The 22,784-nt window shown below is 41.5% G+C and overlaps 1 protein-coding gene across 1 annotated transcript; it reads left to right on the top strand.

Moving 5' to 3' along the window:
* The first annotated feature begins 12,353 nt into the window (after positions 1-12,353).
* BCL10 (BCL10 immune signaling adaptor) lies at positions 12,354-22,321 on the top strand. Its single transcript, XM_032870281.1, has 3 exons — positions 12,354-12,682; positions 18,864-19,152; positions 20,918-22,321. The coding sequence occupies exons 1-3, from the start codon at positions 12,626-12,628 to the stop codon at positions 21,271-21,273; spliced, it is 702 nt and encodes a 233-aa protein (XP_032726172.1). The 5' UTR covers positions 12,354-12,625; the 3' UTR covers positions 21,274-22,321.
* The last annotated feature ends 463 nt before the right edge of the window (positions 22,322-22,784 follow it).

Below are 22,784 nucleotides of genomic sequence, written 5' to 3'. Positions count from 1 at the left end.
AGTTTTGTGTTCTTGCTCACGTGGTTTCCTGCAGGGCTACACGACAGACAAGGGGACCTTACCCAGAGGGGAAAGCAGGAAAATCAGCTGGAGTTGACTTGGTGCTACACAGCACGGGCTGACCTGTGCGGGTCCTGCTGCAGAGTTGACTAAGGGACTAGATCTCGAGAAATGTACTGATACAAGGCTTTACTTCCTTTGGTTTTTTGAAGACAATCATTCCAGACCTCATGGCCAACAATGAAGGTACGTTTTTCCCTTAAAGGGTATCCTTTTGATCATTTTTGGGTAAGCTGACCTAGAGCTGAGTGAAGGGGAGAAAATAAGCAAATAGCTTCTCCTTTTCCCTGGGGTGAGTCAGACTGAAATTCTGAGGATGAGCATGAGTGAAACCCTCTGTTGGTTAGGACGGCCTTTCTTACGGGAGGTAGAAATGAGGGAGTGTACCCCCACAGAATATCTCAGCACCCACTGCGTCTTATGGGCCCCTACCTAGTGGCTTGGAAGCACCCTCTGCTCTGCACATGGCAGCCAGAAGTATCAAGGACTTAACACTCCCCCGGGGAGTGTCAGCCAGGGATGGTTTGGAACAATTGGATAAATATAACCGATCTCTTCAATCCTCAGGACAATTCTGAGGCATGTCCTACACCATCATTGTCCAGTAGAAATAGAATGTCAATCATTGCAATCATCACATTAAATCCTCATGTAATTTTACATTTTCTTGTGGACACATTTTAAAAAAGTAAAGAGGCAGGTGAAATGAATTTTAATAAAATATTTTGTTTAACCCATAGATCTAAAATACTATATCAACATATAATCAACATAAAAATTACCAACGAAATAGTTTATTTTTTGGGTACTTTTTTTTTTGTATGTTAGAAATCCAACATGTATTTTACATTTAGAGCACAGCTCAATTTTGATTAGATACATTTTAAATGCTCGGCAGCCACATGTGACTGGCCAGGCCAGTGCTATATGGTCTCTCGAAGTTGCTGAGCGCGATTGAGCCCGTTGCCTGCGGTAGTAAATCTTCATATTGATGAAGCCTACTTAGACTTCCTTCCCTTCCCCGAATGACTTCTGCAGTTCTTAACATGCTGTCTGAGGTCGCCTGCCACATACTACTTGTGTCCATATCTGTGCCTCTGAGTCAGCTTCTGGGGACCACAACCCGAGACACGACAGATCTAAACCTCTAAACTCTAAGGGTAGCCACATTCATGTTAGCTGTGGAGCTGTTCTCAACTTTGAACTTTCCTTCTGCTATTTTTACAAGAGGGTAAATACTTGCTTAAAGTTACAGCAAAGTGTGTTCTATGCTGTGACAACCTGAGGGAAGGGTCTGTCTGTTCTTGAGCCTTGAGAATAAAGGACAGAATAGTGTCCCCTCCCCTGAGGCCAAAGTGGAGGTAGCAGTGGCAGGACCCATGGAGATAGCCATGCCCAGCAGGGAGTGATTTCATGAAGGTCACCAGCAACAATGTAGGCTGGGGCAGAAGAACACACAGGATTCATTTGCTCTCACACGAGATGGTGGCGGAGACCCTCAGACAGGCCAAAGGAAGGTTTTTAGCCCCCAAACCAAGGGGAGGGTGTACCAGGTATCACAATTTTATATTTAAAGATTTTATTTATTCATTTGACAGACAGAGATCACAAGTAGGCAGAGAGGCAGGCAGAGGGAGAGAGAGAAAAACAGGCTCCCTGCTGAGCGGAGAGCCCAATTCGGGGTTCGATCCCAGGACCCTGAGATCATGACCTGAGCAGAAGGCAGAGGCTTTAACCCACTGAGTCACCCAGGCGTCCCACACTTTTATATTTAAAATGAAATTTAAATTTCTGTAGGCATGGGTGGTAAAGACTGGATACCCGATGGCTTGTTAATTAAGTCTCAGTTTGCTTCTTCAGTCAGAATGACTTCAGAGAATCCTCCATCCATACCTTGGAAAGAAAAACAATGGTAGGTCGAGATGTAGATTGACTGATGCACTGTTTATAAATTCCTCCGGGAGAGGTGCTTCTTTCTAGAATAGGTGCATGCTTCTAGGAGTTAGAGCATGACTTCTAATTATGTCAAACAGCACTGAACATGTAGAACAGCTCTATCAAGGGGGCACCTGGGTGACTCAGTTAAATGTCTGCCTTCAACTCAGGTCATGATTCCAGGGTCCTGGGATCAAGCCCCAGGTCGGACCCCTGCTTAGCAGGGAGCCTGCTTCTCCCTCTTCCTCTACCTGCTTCTCCCCCTTGCCTGTGCGCTCACTCGCTCTCTCTCTCTCTCTCTGTCAAATAAATAAATAAATAAATAAATAAAATCTTAGAGAGAGAGAGAGAGAGAGAGAGAGAGAGAACTGTTCTATCGGGGCACGGAGCAAGGATGAGAGAATAATTTTATGTCAGCAAGCACTAAACTATCCTTAGAAGAAACCTGACCCCCAAATGTCCATATGTATTAACAAAATATTTTGGTTTGTATTGACCTAATAAATATGGAAAATTCCTTCTTGCTTATCTGTACATTTCCAATCCTCTTAAGCAGAATGGAACTAGCTGTTTTTCCTGGCATATTTTTCTTTTCTCAAGCCATCATCTTCACCAAATATGAGCCAATATATTTTGACTTCCATGAGCCAGACATTAGAAATGAACAAAATATCTCACAGAAGACTAGTTTAAAGCTGCAACTTTATATCCTTACCTTCTAAAACCAGGTAGCCTTCACTATGTTTTCCAAAAAGTGAATTTAAAATGATAACAGCAACATTTAATTTTGGCATCCACAACACACTCTATTGAAATTACTCTCTCTAAGGTCACCAGTGAGCTCCTGTCCTAATAAACCTAGCCAAGGATATTCCCTACATTCTCATTCTACTTGAATTTTTTCTGCAACGTTCAACATATTGAACAACACTTTCTTTGTTTATTCCATGCCAATAAGCATTTACTTATCGTGATAAACTGAGTACTATTATAAGCACCTTAGATACATCAGAAAATAAGAAAAGGACTTGTGCCATCCTGGAGATCACATTACAGTACAGGCAGACATCATTAAACCATAGGCCTGTGTTACTGGTAGTTTTTAGAAGTTGGACACCACAATGTCCTTTCTGAACAGCCAAGGAAAGGTCTTAGGCTTTGGAGCCTGGAGAATGTGAGTCAGAGGCTGGAAGACAAGAGAAAACTGTGGGGTGATGTGTGATTTTCACCTAAAGTATCCCCAAACAGTCGGTAAATTCGTAAGCATCACAAGACGCCAAGTGTAATTGGATTTCTTATGGAAAACAGAGCTGGGGTGTTGCTTACATTTGGGTCTGGAGACTCCGCTGGTTCTCTCAAACCCACACCCTCTCTCCCACTCCGGGCACCATTTTATGAGTTTAGGGCCTCAACCTTCAAGGTGCTCTCCTTCCCGAGCTCTAGTCTTACTCTTCTCTACGCCCAACTCCCATGTTGCTGCCTGGGTGATCATTCCCCCAACATACAAATCAAATCCTGTCAGTGCCTTTTTCCTGAGTCAGGCCTTCTGAAATTGGTAATCTATTGATCAAAGATCCCTTGATAAAATATACACCCAGAGACACAGGTTCATTTGTCAATAGAATCATACTTAGAAAAACACACTGGAGTAGTTTTTTTTTTCCTTTCAAAACAGGAGTGAAATGCTCTTCCCATTTAAAAATGGTTGACATTCTTCTCACTGCTGTAGGAACGATCTGTAGTTAAACAGCAAAAGATTCTGAGAAATTGCAATGGTTGCTAGAGCTAAGCTAATAAAAAACCTCCAAACCCAGGTAATCCCAAGTGGGGGTTTGGAGGTTTGGAGAGCTGACACCTAGCAGTTTAAGGCATGTGAAGCTGGTTCATTGCCCAGATGTTCAGGAGCTGCAGGTTAATCTTCACATCCAGCAGCCTGACATGACTGAAGGTAGGTGTCCAATGTCCAATCAGAAAGATGGGATTAAGTTTTGCTTCTGCTCTGAAAGTAGGTCCAGACGGTGTGGGTTCCGCTCAGGGAGAACCAACAGCTGGAGGGGCAGTCTAGGGGCTGAGTTTCCTCAAGGCAGCATAGTTGGGGGAGAAACAGCAAGGTGGCTGAGGGGACTCAAGGTCATCATCAAGAAGAAGGTGCTGACAAGCATCAGATCTGAAGGATGACTTATTAATGACAATAAGTCTCAAGAATAACAAAAGCGATTAATTGCTAACATCTACTTCCCACTTGGTGTATCTGAGGAATTAAGCACGTAACATGCATTCAGTCTATGAGATGAGTGGTTGCTATTTCTTATCCTTTATATGTTACTATTTCCCAACATTCTGCCTTTATTCCTGCTCTCCTCACATATTTAAACTTTTTTCCTGGGTGGATGAGAAACCTCGGGCATATAGCAGTTAGGAAACTTGCCTGAACTTGAACAGTAAGTGGTTAAGGAATGACTCAAGGCCAAGTGAAGTAAAGCTGAAAACCAGACAGCGAGGTGTGAGTCAGAGACCACAAGATGGAGGTCAGGATGGAGCACAGGCGAGGAATGGGTCAAGGCAAGTGGGTTAGAGCTAAGGTCAGGACGAGTTATAGAACTGAATTCTCCTTTAGCTGCGTCCTGGTATGTCACAGAAGTGAGAATTGCTCCGGAGAGGAACCACGCAGGACTGGATGGGGATAATGGAAAAAGCGTGCCAGTGTACAGAAGAATGATTATTTTATTTTACTTTCTTTCATTCTGTTGTGGTAAGAACACTTAACGTGGCACCTACCCTCCGAACAAAATTTTAGGTGCACGATACAGTATTGTTAACTATAGGCACAGGAACTGTACAAAAGGTCTCTAGAACATATTCATCTTGATTAACTGAAACCTTTTTTAAGAGATTTGTTTCTTCCTTTTAGAGACAGCACAAGTCAGGGGTGGGGCAGGGAAAGGAAAAGAGAATCTCAAGCAGACTCCACACTGAGTGTGTAGTCTGATGCGGGGCTTGATCTCACGACCCTGAGATCATGACCTGATCCAAAACCACTTTTTTTGATCACGTACTTAACCGACTACACCACCCAGGTGCCTCCATAACTGAAACTTTATATGTACTGAATAGTTAGCCAGTCATTCAACATGTATTCATTGAACACCTACTGACTTAGTCCACGGAGGCGGCTGTAACAGATTACCATTGGCCAACTGGCTTACAAACACATTGGAAATTTATTTCTCACAGTTCTAGAAGATATAAGACTGAGATCAGGGTGCCAATGTGGTCCAGTTCTGGTGGGAGCCCTCCTCTAGGTGGCAGACTGCCAACTTCTTGTTACATCTTCATGTGGCGGGAAGAGCAAGGAAGCTCTCTGGGTCTCCTTCACAAGGGCACTAATCCCATTCAGGAGGGCTCTCTCCTCATGACCTAATCCCCTCTCATAGGCCCCACCTCCTCATACGCAAGATGAGGATTAGGATTTCAACACATGAGTTTTTAGGAGACACATTCATCTCAAAAACCTACTCTATAGTAGACATGGTTATAGAAGCAACATTGAAAAAGTAGATAAAACTCTGTCCTTACTGAAGTTACAATTTAGCTGAATAACAATAGATTGAATATTAAACAATAAAAACAGTAAATCTGATCTGTTGTGCTGTCACAACCAGCTCTTTCCAAGGAAAAATCCTGGTGGAATTGAATTTTAAAAATTAGGGGTAAGATAAAGAGAAAAATGACTTCCTATCCCGCAGGCCAACCCCCTTCCTCTGTTTAGCAAAGATTCCCAAGGTCCACGTGGCTCTGGCAGTCTGAACATGGTCTACCTGGGGCTTAGGTTAGAAGCAGTATCAGAGTTACTGGGGCTGGGGTGCCTGGATGGTTCAGTCATTAAGCTTCTGCCTTTGGCTCAGGTCATTATCCAAGGGTACTGGGATCAAGCCCCGCATCGGGATCCCTGCTCAGTGGGAAGCCTGCTTCTCCCTCTCCCATCCACCCCCGCTTATGTTTGCTCTCTCGCTGTGTCTCTCTCTGTTAAATAAATTTTAAAAATCTTTTTAAAAAAATCACTGGGATGAACCACTTTGCCTTTTACCTTCCTGTTTGTGAATTCCCTCACAGAGAAAGTTATCTGGGATATGCTTGAATACCTTGCAGGAAAGAAAACTTCATGTTTTTCAACTCAGTCCACTCCAGAGAAGTTCAGCTTTGGTTTGGTTTAGTTTGGTTTGGCTTGTCCTATACTGATCCCCATTAGAGTTCCTGTTAACCCTGAGTCCAGCATTGAAAGTATTTTATGTTCTCAGTGTTGGATTACCCACAAATTGATTGGGTTTAAATGCCTTCTGGATCACTGTTTTTCACACAATGCCCTGGGAAACCCTGAGTAAACTCTGGGCATTTATAAACTATGCCTTCAAAATTCCTTCCCAAATTAAGCCTCTGGTGGAGGCCCGCTTGGAGTTTGCAAGAACAGCCTTCCTTCTCCTTCTACGACCTGTATTTAACTCCCCTCACTGTTGCACATGGATCGTCATGCCTCATGGATCTTCAGCAGGATCAGGCATTCTTGTTTCCAAGATTCCTTCTGTATATTCCAAGGGGCCGTCTGACAGAACCATGCCCTCTGAGCACTGTTTTGTTACCATCACCATCTCTTCATTCACCAGAGGAGAGAGTCCAAGTGTAGAAACTCACTACAGACTAAGAAGTCCCTCGGCAAGATGCTCTTGGAAGGCAGCAATTAATTCGGGGTCTACAAAAACCGGGGGGCTCTCTTTCCTGCCAATCTTGGGATGTTCTCTTTCACACTGAGGGATTTGGACAATCCCAGGATAAGTTTCCTAGCTTTTCTTTTTCCTACCTCAGGCACAGAGAACAGACCTGAACAGGCCTTAGATCTTTGCCCTTGCTCCAGGGAATGTTCTTAGCTCCTCTGAATCACAGGGCATCCTCAAGCAGTTACTTAAGTCTGTGCTAGTAACTCAGTACACGGGCTTGTAATCAGACAATGCTGAGTTGGAATCCTGATTCTGCTAGTTGGTAAAGGAGTGGCCTTGGGCAAATAATATTTTCTAAACCTCAAATTCTCAGCTGTGAAATGAGTAAAATAAAGCCTACCTGGAATTTCTGCTGTCAGTATTAAATTGCAAGAGCAGAGGAATTGTGATCGGTTCAGAGGGGCTGAAACAAATCGCTAGGGATTATTTCTTCCCAGGCATTTATATGACTGGGAGATCTAACCCCGCCATCAAGATCTCCCGGCTGGTATAGATGACAGCACCTCTCCTCCACTATATTTAAGGTACTTTGTCCCATAATCATGCAAGCCTCTATTACCAAATTCCAGTCTTCACTTTCCAAACAAACCTCCTAAGGGCAAGGCAGAGAGACTGATCCCTTCCCTCAAGTTTCCTCAAAAACCCCAACAATGTCCTAGTCTTGGGGTATACTTGTGAATGTCCTCCAAGTTTGTGTTCAGGCCCATGTTTAACTTCCTAAAAATGGGGAGCCACTCCTGTGACAGATTACTTAGAAAATTCACGAAGTTCCTGAGTGGAACTGTCTGAATTCCTCTCATCTTGTCTGGTCATGAAAACCTCGGAGTGTCTGGCTCAGAACTGGCCACTTTTTTCCTCCAACTATTTACAGGAAATTCATAATTCACAATCACTTGGAATAGAATTCATTGCTCAACACGCCACTTGGTATCTGGTAGGAAGTGTTGGAAATAAATCATTAAATAGCAGTTCAAGTACCACCTATTAAAGACCTCTGGTCCAGTTTAAATACACCTCTTTCACAGTGCCTGGGTGGCTCAGTCAGTTAAACATCTGCCTTCAGCTCAGGTCATGATCCCAGCGTCCTGGGACTGAGCCCCGCATCATGCTCTCTGCTCAACGAGGAGCCTGCTTCTCCCTCTCATTCTGCTCCCTGCTTGTGCTCTCTGTCTCTCTCTCTCTCTCGAATAAATAAGTAAAATCTTAGAAAAAAATATAAATATACTCTTTCATGTTGTCGTCAGAAATGCTTTCCTCTTCCCTCCCACTGCATCCCTATAATAGCTGTCTTTATTGAATGCTTATTAGTTGTTCCCAGGTCATATAGCTGATAATTAGCAAAACTAGAATCCAACTGTACTGAGTTAAATAGTGTCTTCACAAACTCTATGTCCCCTGGAACATGGGAATGTGACCTTATTTGAAAACAATGACTTTACAGTTGCATTTGAGTTAAGATACTTAGAGTGGGCTTAAGTCCAATGATTAGTGATGTTATAAGAAGAGGGAAACTTGGAGACAAAGAGACAGTAGGAAAACGGAGAAGGCCAGGTAAACATGGATGCAGAGATTAGAGTCATGTTTCCAAAGCCAAGGGATGCCAAGGATTTCTGGCAACCACCAGAAGCTATGAAGACGCAAGGAAACAGTCCTTCCCAGAGTCTTCAAACGGGACATGGCCCTGCCAGTTTTTAACTTTTAGCCTCTAGCACTGTGCGAGAATACATTTCTGTTGTTTGAAGTCTGTGCAAGAATACATTTCTGTTGTTTGAAGTTTGTGGTCATTCGTTACAGCAGCTCTAGGAAACTAATACACCAGCCTAAGTCTGTCAGATGCCAACCATCTTCACATTTAGCCACTATGACATGCTGTCTTATGTTTTTAGCACCTAAACTCTATCTTTTGTGGAACATTTATCAGATGCCTTGTATTTCATGGTAGGAACAGATGGTTCACCTAGAACTTGAGGCAGGAATGGAGGTGGGTGGGGAAAGGTCAAATTATTGCAAGGTAGAGAATGGACAAGGCTGTTTCTCGACAAGGTGCCCAATCCTTTACAATTACAGTCTGACCATGTGGTTTAGCAGAGAAGGGGAAATGTGTCTGCTTATGAAGGAAGTACTGTGCACTAGAAAGAAAACAGGACTGGGAACTGCGAGGCCTGTCATGAAGCAGCTCTGTGATTGGACACATGATGTTCAGATGTGGCTGCTTTGGTACAGACTATCGACATGGGAACCTTGAGACATGGCCTCAAAAGTGAAAGAGTAACCTTTCAGCTTTAAAAAATTCCTAATCTCCTCACTCAGTCCCTCTCAATCTCTGATCCTCTCTCCATAACTCCCACTGCTGACACATAGCATACACTTAACTTTTTAGTTAAGTGTAAATGAGTAAAGAACTGTATACTGAGGACAGAAGGAGGTTGGAGGTGTCAGAAATAAGATAATGTCAACAATAAGGAAAAAGTCAGATGGATAGCAAGAGTCATGAAAGAAGCCTTAAGAATCAGTGATGTCTGCCAGTAACATTGGGTAACCAATAGTGGTAACACAAGGCAATGTGGCAAAATAGCAATATTCATAAAATCTTGGTAGTAAATATAGATGTTTGTAATATTTTTCTTTATAGTTTGGTGTGCTTTAAATGTTTTGTTTAAAAAAGAACAACAGGGGTGCCTGGGTGGCTTAGTGGGTTAAACAACCAACTCTTGATTTTGGCTCAGGTCATGATCTCAGGGTAAAGAGACTGAGCCCCATGTTGGGCTCTTGTGCTGGGTATGGAGCCTGCTTGAGATTCCCTCTCTCCCCCTCCCTCTACCTTCTACCCTCTTCCCTCTTCCCTCTCCCTGTACCCTCACTTCTCTCTCCCCCTCCTCCACTCACAGGTACATGTGCATGGGCATTCTCTCTCTTTTGAAAAAAAAATAATAATAAATAGATAAATAATAATAGAATAATAGAACAATAACCATCTCCTAATGGTTGTATCATAATTCATGTGTCACATTGGTATCATTCAAATCACTTTACTTCGATGGATGCTGAATCCACTCCTTCATGAGCAGACCTTGTATGGTTGTGGCCAAACAGTTCATTTCCACATGCAAATGGACCAATACTTTGGAGAGAAGCTGTGGATATATATATAGGAAAATACGTCTCCCTGGGCTCTGTACTCTTGCTCCTGAGAATTTATGGAAAGGAAATGATAATTCAGAAGAAAAAATGATGGAGAATACGTAGATGAAAAATTGGGAGACAAAATTGTTTACAACAATGACAAACAGGGAATAACTTAGGGTAACCATGGGGGAAATGCTCACCATTGCTCCCACTTTGGTCACACCACCCTCCTCTTTCCCTAGATCACTGGGGTAGCCTCCAGCTGTCTCTGCGTCCACCCTTACACCCACAGTCTACTCTGAGCAGCCGGGGTCACCCTTTTGAAAGGTGACGTCCCCACTTCTCTTCCAAAAGTTCCCACCACCCTCACTGTTACTAACCCTGACCTGAGCCACCACATCCTGCGGGCTGGATTTTGGAAACAGCCCCCTAACCCTTTTCCCTGGGCTTTTTGGGGAGACGGGCTGTTTTGGAAACAGCCCGTCTCCCCTTTCCCATCTTCTTTCCCCTCAAGACAACAGTGAAAGTGTTCCTTTTTCAAATCATAAATCGGATCATGTCACTCCTCTGCTCAGAACCCTCCAGTGGCTTCCCGTTTGACTCAGAGTACACCCGTATGACTCAGAGTAAAGTCAGAGTACACATTTATAGCAGCACATGAGGACCTCAGCTCCTTCCCAGTCCCACTGGATATTTTTCGTAGGCTCTTCCCTCTACTCCTAATGTTTTTTCTCTGTATGTCCACATGACTCATTCCTTCATTTCCTTCAAGTGGTAACTTAAATCTCCCCTTCTCTGTGAGATCCTCACTAACCACCCTGATTTAAATGTTACCACTCCAGCACTGAGTGCTGAGTAATGTACAGAATTGTTAAATCATTATACTGTACATCTGAAACTAATAGAACACTGTACTTTAATTATACTTAAATCAAAACATTTTAATGTTAAGATTCTATATACCTTCTTCCTACTTTCTTGTTTTGTATTTTCTCTTAGCATTTATTATCTTCTAACATAATAACTTTACATATCATTTTCCAAATGTCTATCGGCCCTGCTCCAAAACACATGTATGCTAGAATTTAAACTCCAGACAGAAAGGAATTTTTATCTATTTTGTTCATAGCTCTTTCCTCAGCACATAGAACCGTGTCTGGTACATAGTTGGCATTCTGTAAATATTTGTGAAATGAAAGCATAATGGTTAAGTAAATTGGGTTATACCAAGATGAGGGAAGATTAAGCAATCAGAAAAAACTGGACTCGTACTGTGTATCAACATAGGAAAAGACATATGATGTAATGTAAATGTTAGAAGCGTATGATGCAACCTGATCAAAACTACATTGATGTGACTTTGGCAACATTGTTCTTTTCTGGTTCTTTTGCTTTCCCTTTCCTTTAAATGTTAGAGTTCCCAAGAGGTGTCCAACTGGCTGACTCAGGGGGTAGAGCGTAGAACTCTTGATACTCGGTTGTGAGTTTGAGCCTCACGTTGGGTGTAGAGTTTTCTTTAAAAAAAAAAAAAAGTTGGCATTCCCAAGTTTGTCTTTGTTCCTCTTATCATTTCTGTCAACACTTCAGATACCATCCAGTTTATTTATCATGTTGTCCAAACATGTCTTGTGCCCAGGCTGTGTTTTGAATTTCTCACCCACATTATTCATTATTCATGCTGTTTTGTATACACCTCTATCAAGAGTTAGATACCATTCTGGAAATAGTTGTCTGTTCATCAGTCTCCCCCCATAAAAATAGAACTTCCAGGATAAGATAGCTAGGACATATTAGTAAGGACTCAATAAATGTTTGAGTCATACAAGATAATAAATTGAGTTCATACTGTGTGCCAAGTACCTCTAAGAACCTTACATATATAGTATCATTTGATTCTCACAGCAGCCTTGTGAGAGGTGTAAGCTAGACGTATTTTCATCACACAGATGAACAAATAAGGAAACAGGATTATGAAAAAGTGACCAAAAAAGTATGCAGACGTTAAATTAGGTATTAAAACGTGCGGATTATAGGTGTTTTTTCTCACAAAAATTTCTTTAATATTGTAATTGAGCGGCGTGTGTGCCTCGTGTGTACACGCGCTGGTACCTGCACGCGAGCAAATAGCCTAACAACTCAGTGAGTTAGCGCAGCACCCGGAAATTGTAGGGCAGGGTCTGGGAAAAGGGGCGGAACCCAGATATACTGACAGGTTGAGACCCGCCTCCACCCGTGAGCAGCCTGCGAAGGAGCTCAGGCCACACCCACGGAAACGAGTCCTGACTGGGAGGCCTACCTGCTGCTCCTCGCAAATGCCGCGTGAGGGCTGTGGGCGGAGCCACTCCTGAAAGGATCCGGCCGGGGGGCAGGGACAGGCTTGGCCCACGGGCCGTCACCGATTGGCTCCCTCTGAGATGGGGCGGGTTCTAAGACTGGCCCCGGTTCGTCGGGGGGCGGAGCCTGCGCCTAAGTGTCCGGGAGAGGAAGGAACGCTGCACCGAACCTGGCTTTGGGACGGCTAGGTCTGCGGCGCCCTCGGCCCCAGAGGCGGAGCCGGAAGCTCTGCAGTTTCATTCCTGCGCCCCTCTGTTATCGAAGGGCAAGTTCTCTTCCTCTCGACCCGTCCCGCCTGCCCTTCTCCCCCTTCACCCGCAGGCCCAAGTCCCCAGCCTGGCCGGGCGGTGTTGCCGGAGCTCCCGGACCCGGAAGAAGCACTTACTCCTTCCTCCGCCATGGAGCCCACCGCGCCGTCCCTCACCGAGGAGGACCTGACAGAAGTGAAGAAGGACGTGAGTAGCACCACCTTGCCCAGGCGCCGTCCAGGGCCGGGGGTCGAGGGTGGGCTGGGGCAGGCTGCGGCCCGGAGGGCGAGGAAAGCGGAAACCCGGAGTGGGAGTCCGAGTCGGAAGAGGAGGCTTCAGGTGGAAGAAGCGGAAGGTCCAGGCACCGCAGGACGGCACCCGAGGGACTTTAGTGGCAGTGACCCCTCGTGACCTGTTAATCCACGTTTAAAATCGCTAAAAACAGGGCTTGAATTCCTGAAGCCTTATCCACTGGAGCGTTTCTTCGCAGTCAGCTTCTTGCCGGCTCTTCACTGGTGATTTTTACCCCCACTGCGCTGTGGAGCGGCGTTGTTGGGAATCGACTGCCCAGGTTCATCTTGAGCCAGAATCCTTAGGCTGATGGCTCAACCTGGAGCGAAAGCTGGACCAGTTAAAGGATCCCAAGCAGTGGAGCAAATATGTGAAACTCTTTTTATAAGGGGGGTTGGGGGAAGCTCAACAGCTGAAAGCACAACCTGGAATTCCCCTAGTAAGCAAACGCCCACATATTTAAATTGGGGGGTGGGGGGGCGTGTAGCCAAAAATTAATTTACAGGTAAATGCTGAAAATATTCAGTACCGAAATTAGGGTCTTTTGCTTGGACGCTGCAAAACTGCCCAAATCTTGATACTTAACACTTGCTTGTTAAGGTATTTCTTGTTTCTTTTGCTTTTAATTACTTGTTTTGCTGAATGAGACCTATATGGGTACCACTGAAATAACTTCATGTCATTTCCAATTAAACACACAAATTCAACAGAAAATGAGTTCCAGTTTAACACTTTAGTGCTTATACAGAATCATATTTATGAACTGGACAAGACAGCATACTTTTAAAATGTTCATTTACCTTAAAATTTTCCCCTTTCCCTACCTTGAAAAGTTTAGTACACTGTACTCATGATTACATAATTACAATTGGCGTGACTCCTTAGTAAAAGGAAACTGGCTGGGTATGACTGGGATTTGTGCCTTAGCTTCCTCATTCAGCAGATTTTTGTGGAGCACTTAGTTTATGGAAAGTACTCTTCTTGGGTCTAGAAAGATACAAAAAAAGGACAATCTGGCCTCTTCTTTATAGTCTATTTGAGATAATACTGGGACATTGATAACTACCATAGAATATATGAATGTTGTCTTATATAAGATTTGTGCCAGTGGACCTGTGGTGTTCCAGATTCTTTGTCACACAAATTGCAGTGTTCCCATTTAGTCTTTATAGCAGCCTCTAAGGGAAATAATTGTCATTCCCATTTTGCAGCTGATAACAAACGGCTGTGAAAGGTTAGAGGTGAGCATAAATATAAAACCTGTACACAGACACAGTTGTGAAGTGTCTTCCAGGTCTTTTTTCATTTTTTTCCTATCAGTTCATTGATATTATCCATCTCCATGATTTCAATTTACAGCTGTATCAGAAATTCATAACCTTGGGGAATCACAAGTGGATTTCAGGAGGTCTATGGAAAAAAAAGTATGTGCACATTTTTTTCCTTAAAAACTTTTTTCATGCTATTTTCAAAATGGTTGATGACCTCAGAAGGCTTTAAAATTATCATAAATGTATTTGGACTCCCTTCTTTGTCAACTCTAGGTCCTTATTTCCAAATATCTACTGGAAATCCATTTTTGTATTCTACACACTCCTTGTCTTGTCAAAAACTGAACCTTTTATCATCCCTTCCCCAAAGCGGCTTACTGTCCGTGGCAGTATTCTCTGTCTTGATGGATAGTATACCACCACCACCCATCCTCCTAGAAAGTCCCACTTTTTCACTATGCTCTCCCCCCATCCCCTCTAGTTGTTTACCTCATCTTTTGAGTTGAATTTTGTTCAGTTTCATAAATAAGGATTACACGCTGCTGTGAGGCATGCATGATTCTAACAGGTCAAAAATTAAAGACTAAGACACAATCCCAGTTTGAAAAGAGCTTGATTTCTTGGGAGGAGGTAGACGGACATGAATTAATAATTTCAAATTACAGTATAAGTGCAGTGAATTTTCCATTCATCTGAAACTATCTACTTGACACTCTGCTAAGTGCAGGATATACAGAGTTGAACAAAACATGCCTGGTTTTTGCCTGCTTCAGACATACAGGTCATTAAGGTTGAAAACAAATATATAATTACAAATTATGGTGAGTACTATAAAGGAGACAGGCACTGAGACGTAGCAGGGGAAATCTACTTGACATAGGATGGTCAGGGAAGGTTACTTTTAAACTGGTTGCTGAAGAATATGACAGAACTGGGGAAATAATATTGTAGGCAAAATAGAATTTGCAAAGGACCTAAAACAGGCAAGACCTTGGTGACTTGGGGAAATTGGAAACACAGGCAGAGAGTGCCCTGGGATGAAGTTATGAAGGTGAGCTACAGCCAGTTCCTGAAGGGTCTTACAGATGGCAATAAAGCGTTAGGATTTTTTCTCCCCAAGTGTAGAATTGAAGAATTATGTTATATTTTTAATTCCTCTACCTATTGTATGGACTTAGGAGAGCAAAAGTAAGAAGAGGGAAACCAAGGGGCACCTGGGTGGCTCAATTGGTTAAGCTGCTGCCTTTGGCTCAGGTCATGATCCCAGGGTCCTGGGATTGAGCCCTGCGTGGGGCTCCTAGCTCAGGAGGGAGCCTGCTTCTCCCTCTGCCTGCGCTCTCTCTTTCACTCTTTCTCTCCGTGTCAAATAAATAAATAAAATCTTTAAAAAAAAGAGAGAGAGAGATTGAAAAAGAAAAAGAGGGAAACCAGTGAGGAGATTGTTGGAATTTATATAGTTGAGAGCTGATGGTGATTTGGATCAGGGTGAAAGCAGTGGAAATAGATGGAACAAGCAAATTCCGGATGCATTTTTGAAATAGAAATGATAGGACTTGGTGATGGATTAAGTTGAGAAAGATCAGACTGGTAAGTAAAAATGTCAAATCAGCAATTAGACCTACAAGTCTGAAGATCAGCAAGATCTGAGCTAGAAATACAAGTGTAGGATTGAATGAGTTCACCTTGGAAGTTGAGAGCTAGAAGGGAAAAGGGAGATCGTAGGGGAGTTTTAAAAAGTGAAAGGTTATAGCCTCAAAGGTGGGAATAAAGCCAGGGGAATGTAGTATTCATATAGAACAAGAAAGCAGTATTTCAAGGAAGGAGTGAGTGGTCAGCTGTGTCCATGCCGCTGAGAGGTAAGATGAAGACTAACAAGTATGAGATTTGACAGTGAGGAGGTTATTGGTAGCTGAAAAGAGTAGTGACACAGAGTAGAAGTGAATTGGGAGATAAGAAGCGGAGTAGTGGTATATAGACAAGTGAAATAAATGCACAGGGTGCCGTGAGGACAGAGGAGAGGGGTGCCTAACTCCTTCTGGAGAGTTTAAGCAAAGCTTCCTAAAGGAGGTGGCCACTGTGCCACATCATAAATGATAAATAGGGACTTGGGGTATGAAAAGAGAAAAAATAATAACACAGAGAACTAGGGAGTGACGGACAGCAGTTTTTAGGTAGAACATAAAGTATCAGGACAGGTAGAGGGGGTGATAGATTAAGCTCCAGAGGTAGGCAGGATCTATATTACAGAGTACCCTGTCTCCCATGATCAAACAGCTGTTATTTATTGAGTACTTACTATGTATCAGAGACTGTCTCAAGTCATCATATTCATTGTCCTACTTAGACCTTCCAGCAGTCCTGCAGGTTGTTTATCACTATTTTATAAATAACCCAAAGCTTAGGTTACTTGTCCCAGCTCTTATAGGAATATATGGCAGATTTAAGATCTGAACTGACGTTGGCCTGATCCAGCACGCCACTCCTGACCTCTCAACTGTTCTGCCGAAGGGAAGGACTTTATCTTCTAAGTTAGTGAAATAAAACCAAGTTTTAAATTTTTACAAAATTCACTGACAACATTTCAATATTAGCAGAATTCACGTAACACTCCAGATTTCCATTTTCTCTTGAAAATTTGGAAGATCTAATAGATGTGTGAAGGAGAAATTTGAGCAGGAAGAAAGAAATAGGAGGTACAACTAGGTGTCTTGTTTGTTAATAGTCCATGCAACATCTGATGAAGACCTGAGCTAAGGCAATGCTAATAATAGAAATGAAGTAAAGGGGCAGATTAGATAAATGTAAGGGGTAAATTGACAGGATTTGGTGGGTGGGTGATCAGATGTGGCAAGTGAGCAAAAGCGAGGAAGTGGAGGATGAGTGGTAGGTTTATTGCATGATTGGATGGACGGTGGTACTACCCAATGAGTTAAGAATATCAGAGGAAGAGGACAGGCAAAGATAACAAATTTGGTTTTGGACAAGTTGAATTTGAAGTGTCTTTGAGCTAAGTCTAGAAAGTCGTGATCACATCCACAATCTTGGCGATCATTAGCATATAAGTCATAGAGATGACAACAGAAGAGGTTTTTTTCGGGGAGTTCAGCTTTGAAATCTATTCTGTCTCTCCATCCGCACAGCTTAAATTCGTGCACTCAGCATGGGTTATGGAAAATATTGCAGCAGTCTCCTTACAGTTCTCCCAGTTCTTGCTCCCCCAAGTCCTCTGCATAAGTTTTTTAATTGCTTCTTATTTATAAGCCTTTGATGACTCTTGTGGCTACAGTGAATTGTATGTTCCTCAACATATTATAAAAATTCTTCCATAATCCAGCCTGTTTCCTTTTCAGCTCAGTTTCTTACCACTGTTTCATGTGCGCCCTGCATCCCAACTACCCCCAGACTTGTTCATATTCTCCTCTGTGCACCTTCATGCTACAAATATAGCCTCTGTAAATTTCCCGTATCATGGAGGTATGCTTAGTTGTTTACTCTGTGCTTCCTCAGTGCTTGTGGGTTGTTTTTGTTTTTGTTTTTGTGTTTGTTTTCTGGGTCATACCACATTATCTTATAATTATTGGCTTGTGTTTGATACTACTCTCCAACTAGACCATGTGCCCTTTATGTACAGGATTCAAGTCTTATTCATCTTTGTATGCTCAGCACTTGGCATATTAGGTGTTTAGATATTTGAAATGTTTGCTGTGTGAATAAATAAATGAACGTGGAAGTTCAGTGGACTGAGAACTATGGGAACCCTTCACCCAGCCTACTTTCCTGCCACCATGTACTGGGATACTTGCAAGATCTTCCATTGCCTTTAGCTAGCTCGTTCATGATAAATGTAAGTCAAATTAGTCATAACATTTGTTGACGACTTATTATGTACCAGGCACTTTTCTAAGTACTTTACATTTATTATTTTATTCCTCATAATACTCAGATGAGGAAACTGAGGCATGGAGGAGTTAAGTTACTTACCCAAGATCACATATCTAGTAAATGCAAGAAGAGCTAGAATACAGTCGCTGGCATCAAATTATTAATGTTATTTATTGGGCCCCACATCAGCTTTCTGCTACTTAAGTTCCCTGAGGTACTGCTCAGATCTCAGCCTGTTTTCTGTGATTTCCTTTTCTTCATTTCTTTAATTTCGTCCAACATTCACTATTTTTCTAGCATACTCCCCCAGTCCCGTGCCCGCTTGCCTTCTACCAGCTAACTCACGGAGTTAGGGTATAGTCTTTCCAACTGACTCCAAAGATAGACACATTGTGGACTCTTACGGTTTTACTCTAGGAAAGACACTCTTACTCTAGGATAGAAACTCTTATGGTGTTACTCCAGGAAAGTGGAAAATTTACAAACGTGAGAAAGTTATAAATTATGAGGCCTCACTGAGTTATCCTCTTTGGTCCTGACTAATCCTGGATTCCTTGTTCAATGGTAACTAACATGGAAGCCTCTGCTCTCATCCTTACCCCTGAAGATGGAGGCCCTGAGCATACCTCCCTATGTCCACAGACACAGGCCCTCTAGATTCAGCCAGTTTCCTCCTCATAATAGCCCGGTCTTGGTTTATAGCTGTGAAGGTGAGATTAAATTAAAGCAAGACAGAAGCTGCAAGGAATGTTTAATTTAGGACCTACTTCTGTTTATTTGGCGCTTGTCTTAATAACATGGATTTTAGTAGACCTGGGCCTCCTGACTTCAGTATGTTTTCTCCCACCAGTTAAGATTTCTAACTAATAATCAGTCACCTATGTGATTTCCTCAAGTGTTGAAAAAAAAACAAACAAACACTGAAGCACAGTTTTGTCTTTTAGGCATTAGAAAATCTGCGTGTATACCTGTGTGAAAAAATCATAGCTGAGAGACATTTTGATCATCTACGTGCAAAAAAAATACTCAGCAGAGAAGACACTGAAGAAATTTCTTGCCGAACATCAAGTAGAAAAAGGGCTGGAAAATTGTTAGACTACTTACAAGAAAACCCCAAAGGACTGGATACACTGGTTGAATCTATTCGGCGAGAAAAAACACAGAACTTCCTGATTCAGAAGATTACAGATGAAGTGCTGAAACTTAGAAATATAAAACTAGAACATCTGAAAGGTAAGATATGTTGGTGTCCAAGAATTCATTTAAATGCGACAATGCTTTTAAAAGTAAAATGCAAAACAAAAAAACCCAGAAATGATTGTTTTGTTTTTATTCAAAAAGTTTCAGCTTCAGAATTATGTTTGATTTACATTTTTTTTTACCTTATGTCATTTCATTGGAAGAATGGATTATCACTCAGTGTTCTGTTTTTATATTCATTTAACAATACCATTTATACAAAACTTCAAGAAAATCCAGGTATACACATGCGTTTACTTCTGAAGTCTGCAGAATGTAAGATCGATCTATTCAGAAGTAACCCCTGAAAATGCACATCACACATGAAGAACAATATATAGGGAAAGTATTTAAGTCCAGCTCTGATAGTTCTTCTTCCACCAGTTGATCACAGAATGAAGTGGTTGGGATATGCTTGTAAGAGTCATGTCCTATAAGTTATCCATAACCTTAAACACTAGAGTCACACTCAGTCTGGCATGAGGAGAGTGGTGTGGGAATGGAAATTGATAAATGGCATAGCAAATTCACTTCTTGTGTTTCTCCCTCACCCTGGAGCACACATCAGTAATTGAAATAACACAGAGAATTGCCTGCACTATTTAAATCTCCTCTCCCCACGAACCCCATCTCTCTCTCTCCCTGTGCCTTTCTGTAGCACACTTAAATAAATAAATGTGCAGGTGATATAGCTGTCCTCCAGCTGTTCTAGGCACTCAGGATATAGAGAAGAGTAATCTAGGGCTCTGCCCTTAAGAAATTCTGTAAGTCCATATTGGGGCACATTAGAAGTCTCCTCTCCTAAGCCATATTTTAGAAAAAAGTTTCTATAGCATGGAACAGAAATGCCGAATGTATTGTGAAGTTGAAGAGCTAGTGGGGGAAAAGTGACATATAAATGTACTTTATAGACATCATAGATTTGACGTAAAATTTGTCAATTCAGGAGGATCTGTGTTTCCAGACGGTTAAGTTAAATATTTGTTAAGACTAACAGGAAGATAAAATTTCTGTGTGTGTTTATTCTTTCACCCTGAGGCTAATTATTAGCTATACCCATTGGATGTGGTAAAATTCTTTGATCAGAGCAACCATTGTCATTTAAGTAAAGTGTTAAGTTGAGAACCAGGACATTATTTGATGTGAAGAGGAGACCTGGGTTATAGTTCTCGCTTTCCCATGAGGTAGTTCTGGAATGTTGGGCATTACTTAACTTTGGGGTCTCTATTTTTTCGTCTTTACTAGTAGAAGCTATCCCAGGGGACCTCTGAAATCCCCCCTACTTCTAACACCCTGTGATTCAAGAATCCATAATTGATATTAATTAACTCAGAATTTTAGCATATGCTCTGTTTAAAGTTTGTTTTTTTTATTGGTTAATACATTTTGTGCCAGAATGCTAAAGAATATTAGTTGTGACAGCTTTTCTTATTTTATGAAAAATTTTAGAGGCTACTTAATTTTTTCCAGGTCATTCAGTGGTTAAGCGTATAAGGATACAAATTAAATGTGAATTATAGCATGTCATTTAGTTTTCTTAAGACTATTTCCTTATCTAGGAAATAAACATAATATATACTTCATAGTTGTTGGTAAAAGTAAATGAAACGTGAAATGGATTGTGGCAGAATTTATAAATTGCTCTTTAAATCGTGGTTGTGTGGTAACTAGCTTGTAATCTTTAAAAACTTACAAGATGGGTATGGGCTCAATTTTTTAAGTTACTTTTTTCATTTACATCTAAATAATTTTATTGTAGGACTGAAATGTAGCAGCTGTGAGCCTTTCCCAGGTGGAGCCACAAACAACTTCTCTAGATCAAATTCAGATGAGAGTAATTTCTCTGAAAAACTGAGAGCATCCACTGTCATATACCATCCTGAAGGAGAATCCAGCACCGCCCCCTTTTTTTCTACTGAGTCTTCTCTGAATTTGCCTGTTCTCGAAGTTGGCAGAACTGAAAATCCCACCTTCTCTTCAACTACACTTCCCAGACCTGGGGACCCTGGGGCTCCTCCTTTGCCACCAGAGCTGCAGTTAGAAGAAGAAGGAACTTGTGGAAACTCTAGTGAGATGTTTCTTCCCTTGAGATCACGTGCTGTTTCCCATCAATGACAGTTTACAGCCATTTATTTTTTTTAATAACAACAAAAAATATTTGAAAGTGTATCAGTCTTTTTATAAAATTGCTGTAATGACAACATTTGATATACGTCTTTTAAAATGCAATGGAAGCATACTTTGTAATTAGACTTTTTTTAGGACAAAAGAAGCATACTTTGAGATAGCTAAAGAAAATCATGTTGATCATGTGCTTTTCAGTGTTTTCTATTCTTTGCATTTTTGAGGTGTCGAGTGTTTTCACGTTTTTTATGTGAAAGACTAACTTTAATTTTTTATGTAAAGACTAACTTTAATAGGGAACATTTCTCTATTTGAGAATAGAGTCTAAGGCTGGGAATAATGTCTCAGTGCAATTGTACTAAAATTTTCACAGTCTCATAGTCTTTTCCAACTATTCAGCAGTAAATTTGCAGGTTAAGCTACATCTATATGGTAATAAAATCCAATCACTAACAGAAAAACTGCTAGTGTACTGAAAAGAATCTCCCAGTCTCTTAGGCTTAGAGACACTTACAGAGTCCCCCTCTGATGCAGAGGAACATCTAAGGGAGTTTGAGCCACCTAGGATCTCAGTTTGCCAATATACATTTCTTATTAACCTTACTAATCAATACTGTTTTCTTAGGATTTTCACAACCTTTGCTTTTTCATTCCTACAGAAAAGTCTCGGCAAAAGCCCACGATGGCATGTAATTTGGTGAGATTTTAAAAATAGTTTTCTGTACTTTTCATTATCTTTTAAAATGAGGACCACTGTACAAGTTGCAAGAACTAGGGCAAAATGTTGCATGTGTATATCTATGTGCCAGTTCTGTCTTTAATACTTTTTGGAACAAGTGGGCCATTAGCCTGATGTGTCTTTTTATTATAACAGAGTTTGGCTAATTTTACACCTTTATAAATTTTATGCTGTCATTGTTTTTGTTTAAATTATAATTCTGCCTATTTCCTGATATATGTCTCATATATTTTCATTACTTTTAAAAAGCAGAGATGGAGATATGCTTTTAACAATAGAAGTTTTTCAATTATAGTGCTATTTTTTTTGGAAGTTTCAGGTATTTCAATAGGAAGTAAATACCTAAAATGCTTTTTTATATGTGCCAATTTTTACAGAAACATTACTTCAAGTTGTGAAATCAAGTTGCATTCCAGGATAGACTGATGCCTTTATCAGTCATGAAGAATATTGGCATATTCTTCAGATAAATTTTTTTCAAGCCTGAGTGGTTTTTTTGTAGTGTAACATTTTCTAAAGATTATGGGAAGCATGTTTCACCTTTAGTGAGGCATAAGAAAATAGTGGCATTACATTAAAAGAAGTCTCGTTAAAAAGCAGAAGCAGGCTTTTCATTTCATTAATAAAATAAAATTTGAGGAGCACTTGGGTGGCTCAGTGGGTTAAGCCTCTGCCTTCGGCTCAGGTCATGGTCCCAGGGTCCTGGGATCTAGCCCCTGCATGGGGCTCTCTGCTCAGCAGGAGCCTGCTTCCCCCCCTCTCT

This window comes from Lontra canadensis, unplaced genomic scaffold (assembly GCF_010015895.1).
Source record: "Lontra canadensis isolate GAN:19392208 unplaced genomic scaffold, GSC_riverotter_1.0 scaffold40, whole genome shotgun sequence".
NCBI classification, from domain to species: Eukaryota; Metazoa; Chordata; class Mammalia; order Carnivora; family Mustelidae; genus Lontra; species Lontra canadensis.
The sequence above is the reverse complement of the archived record's forward strand: the minus strand, read 5'-3'. Positions and strand labels throughout refer to the sequence as shown.

Coding starts and splice junctions, on each gene's coding strand:
- BCL10 (XM_032870281.1), top strand. CDS start 12,626: ATGGAGCCCACCGCGCCGTCCCTCACCGAGGAGGACCTGACAGAAGTG. Junction 12,683..18,863: donor TGACAGAAGTGAAGAAGGAC/GTGAGTAGCACC, acceptor TTTGTCTTTTAG/GCATTAGAAAATCTGCGTGT. Junction 19,153..20,917: donor AAAACTAGAACATCTGAAAG/GTAAGATATGTT, acceptor ATTTTATTGTAG/GACTGAAATGTAGCAGCTGT.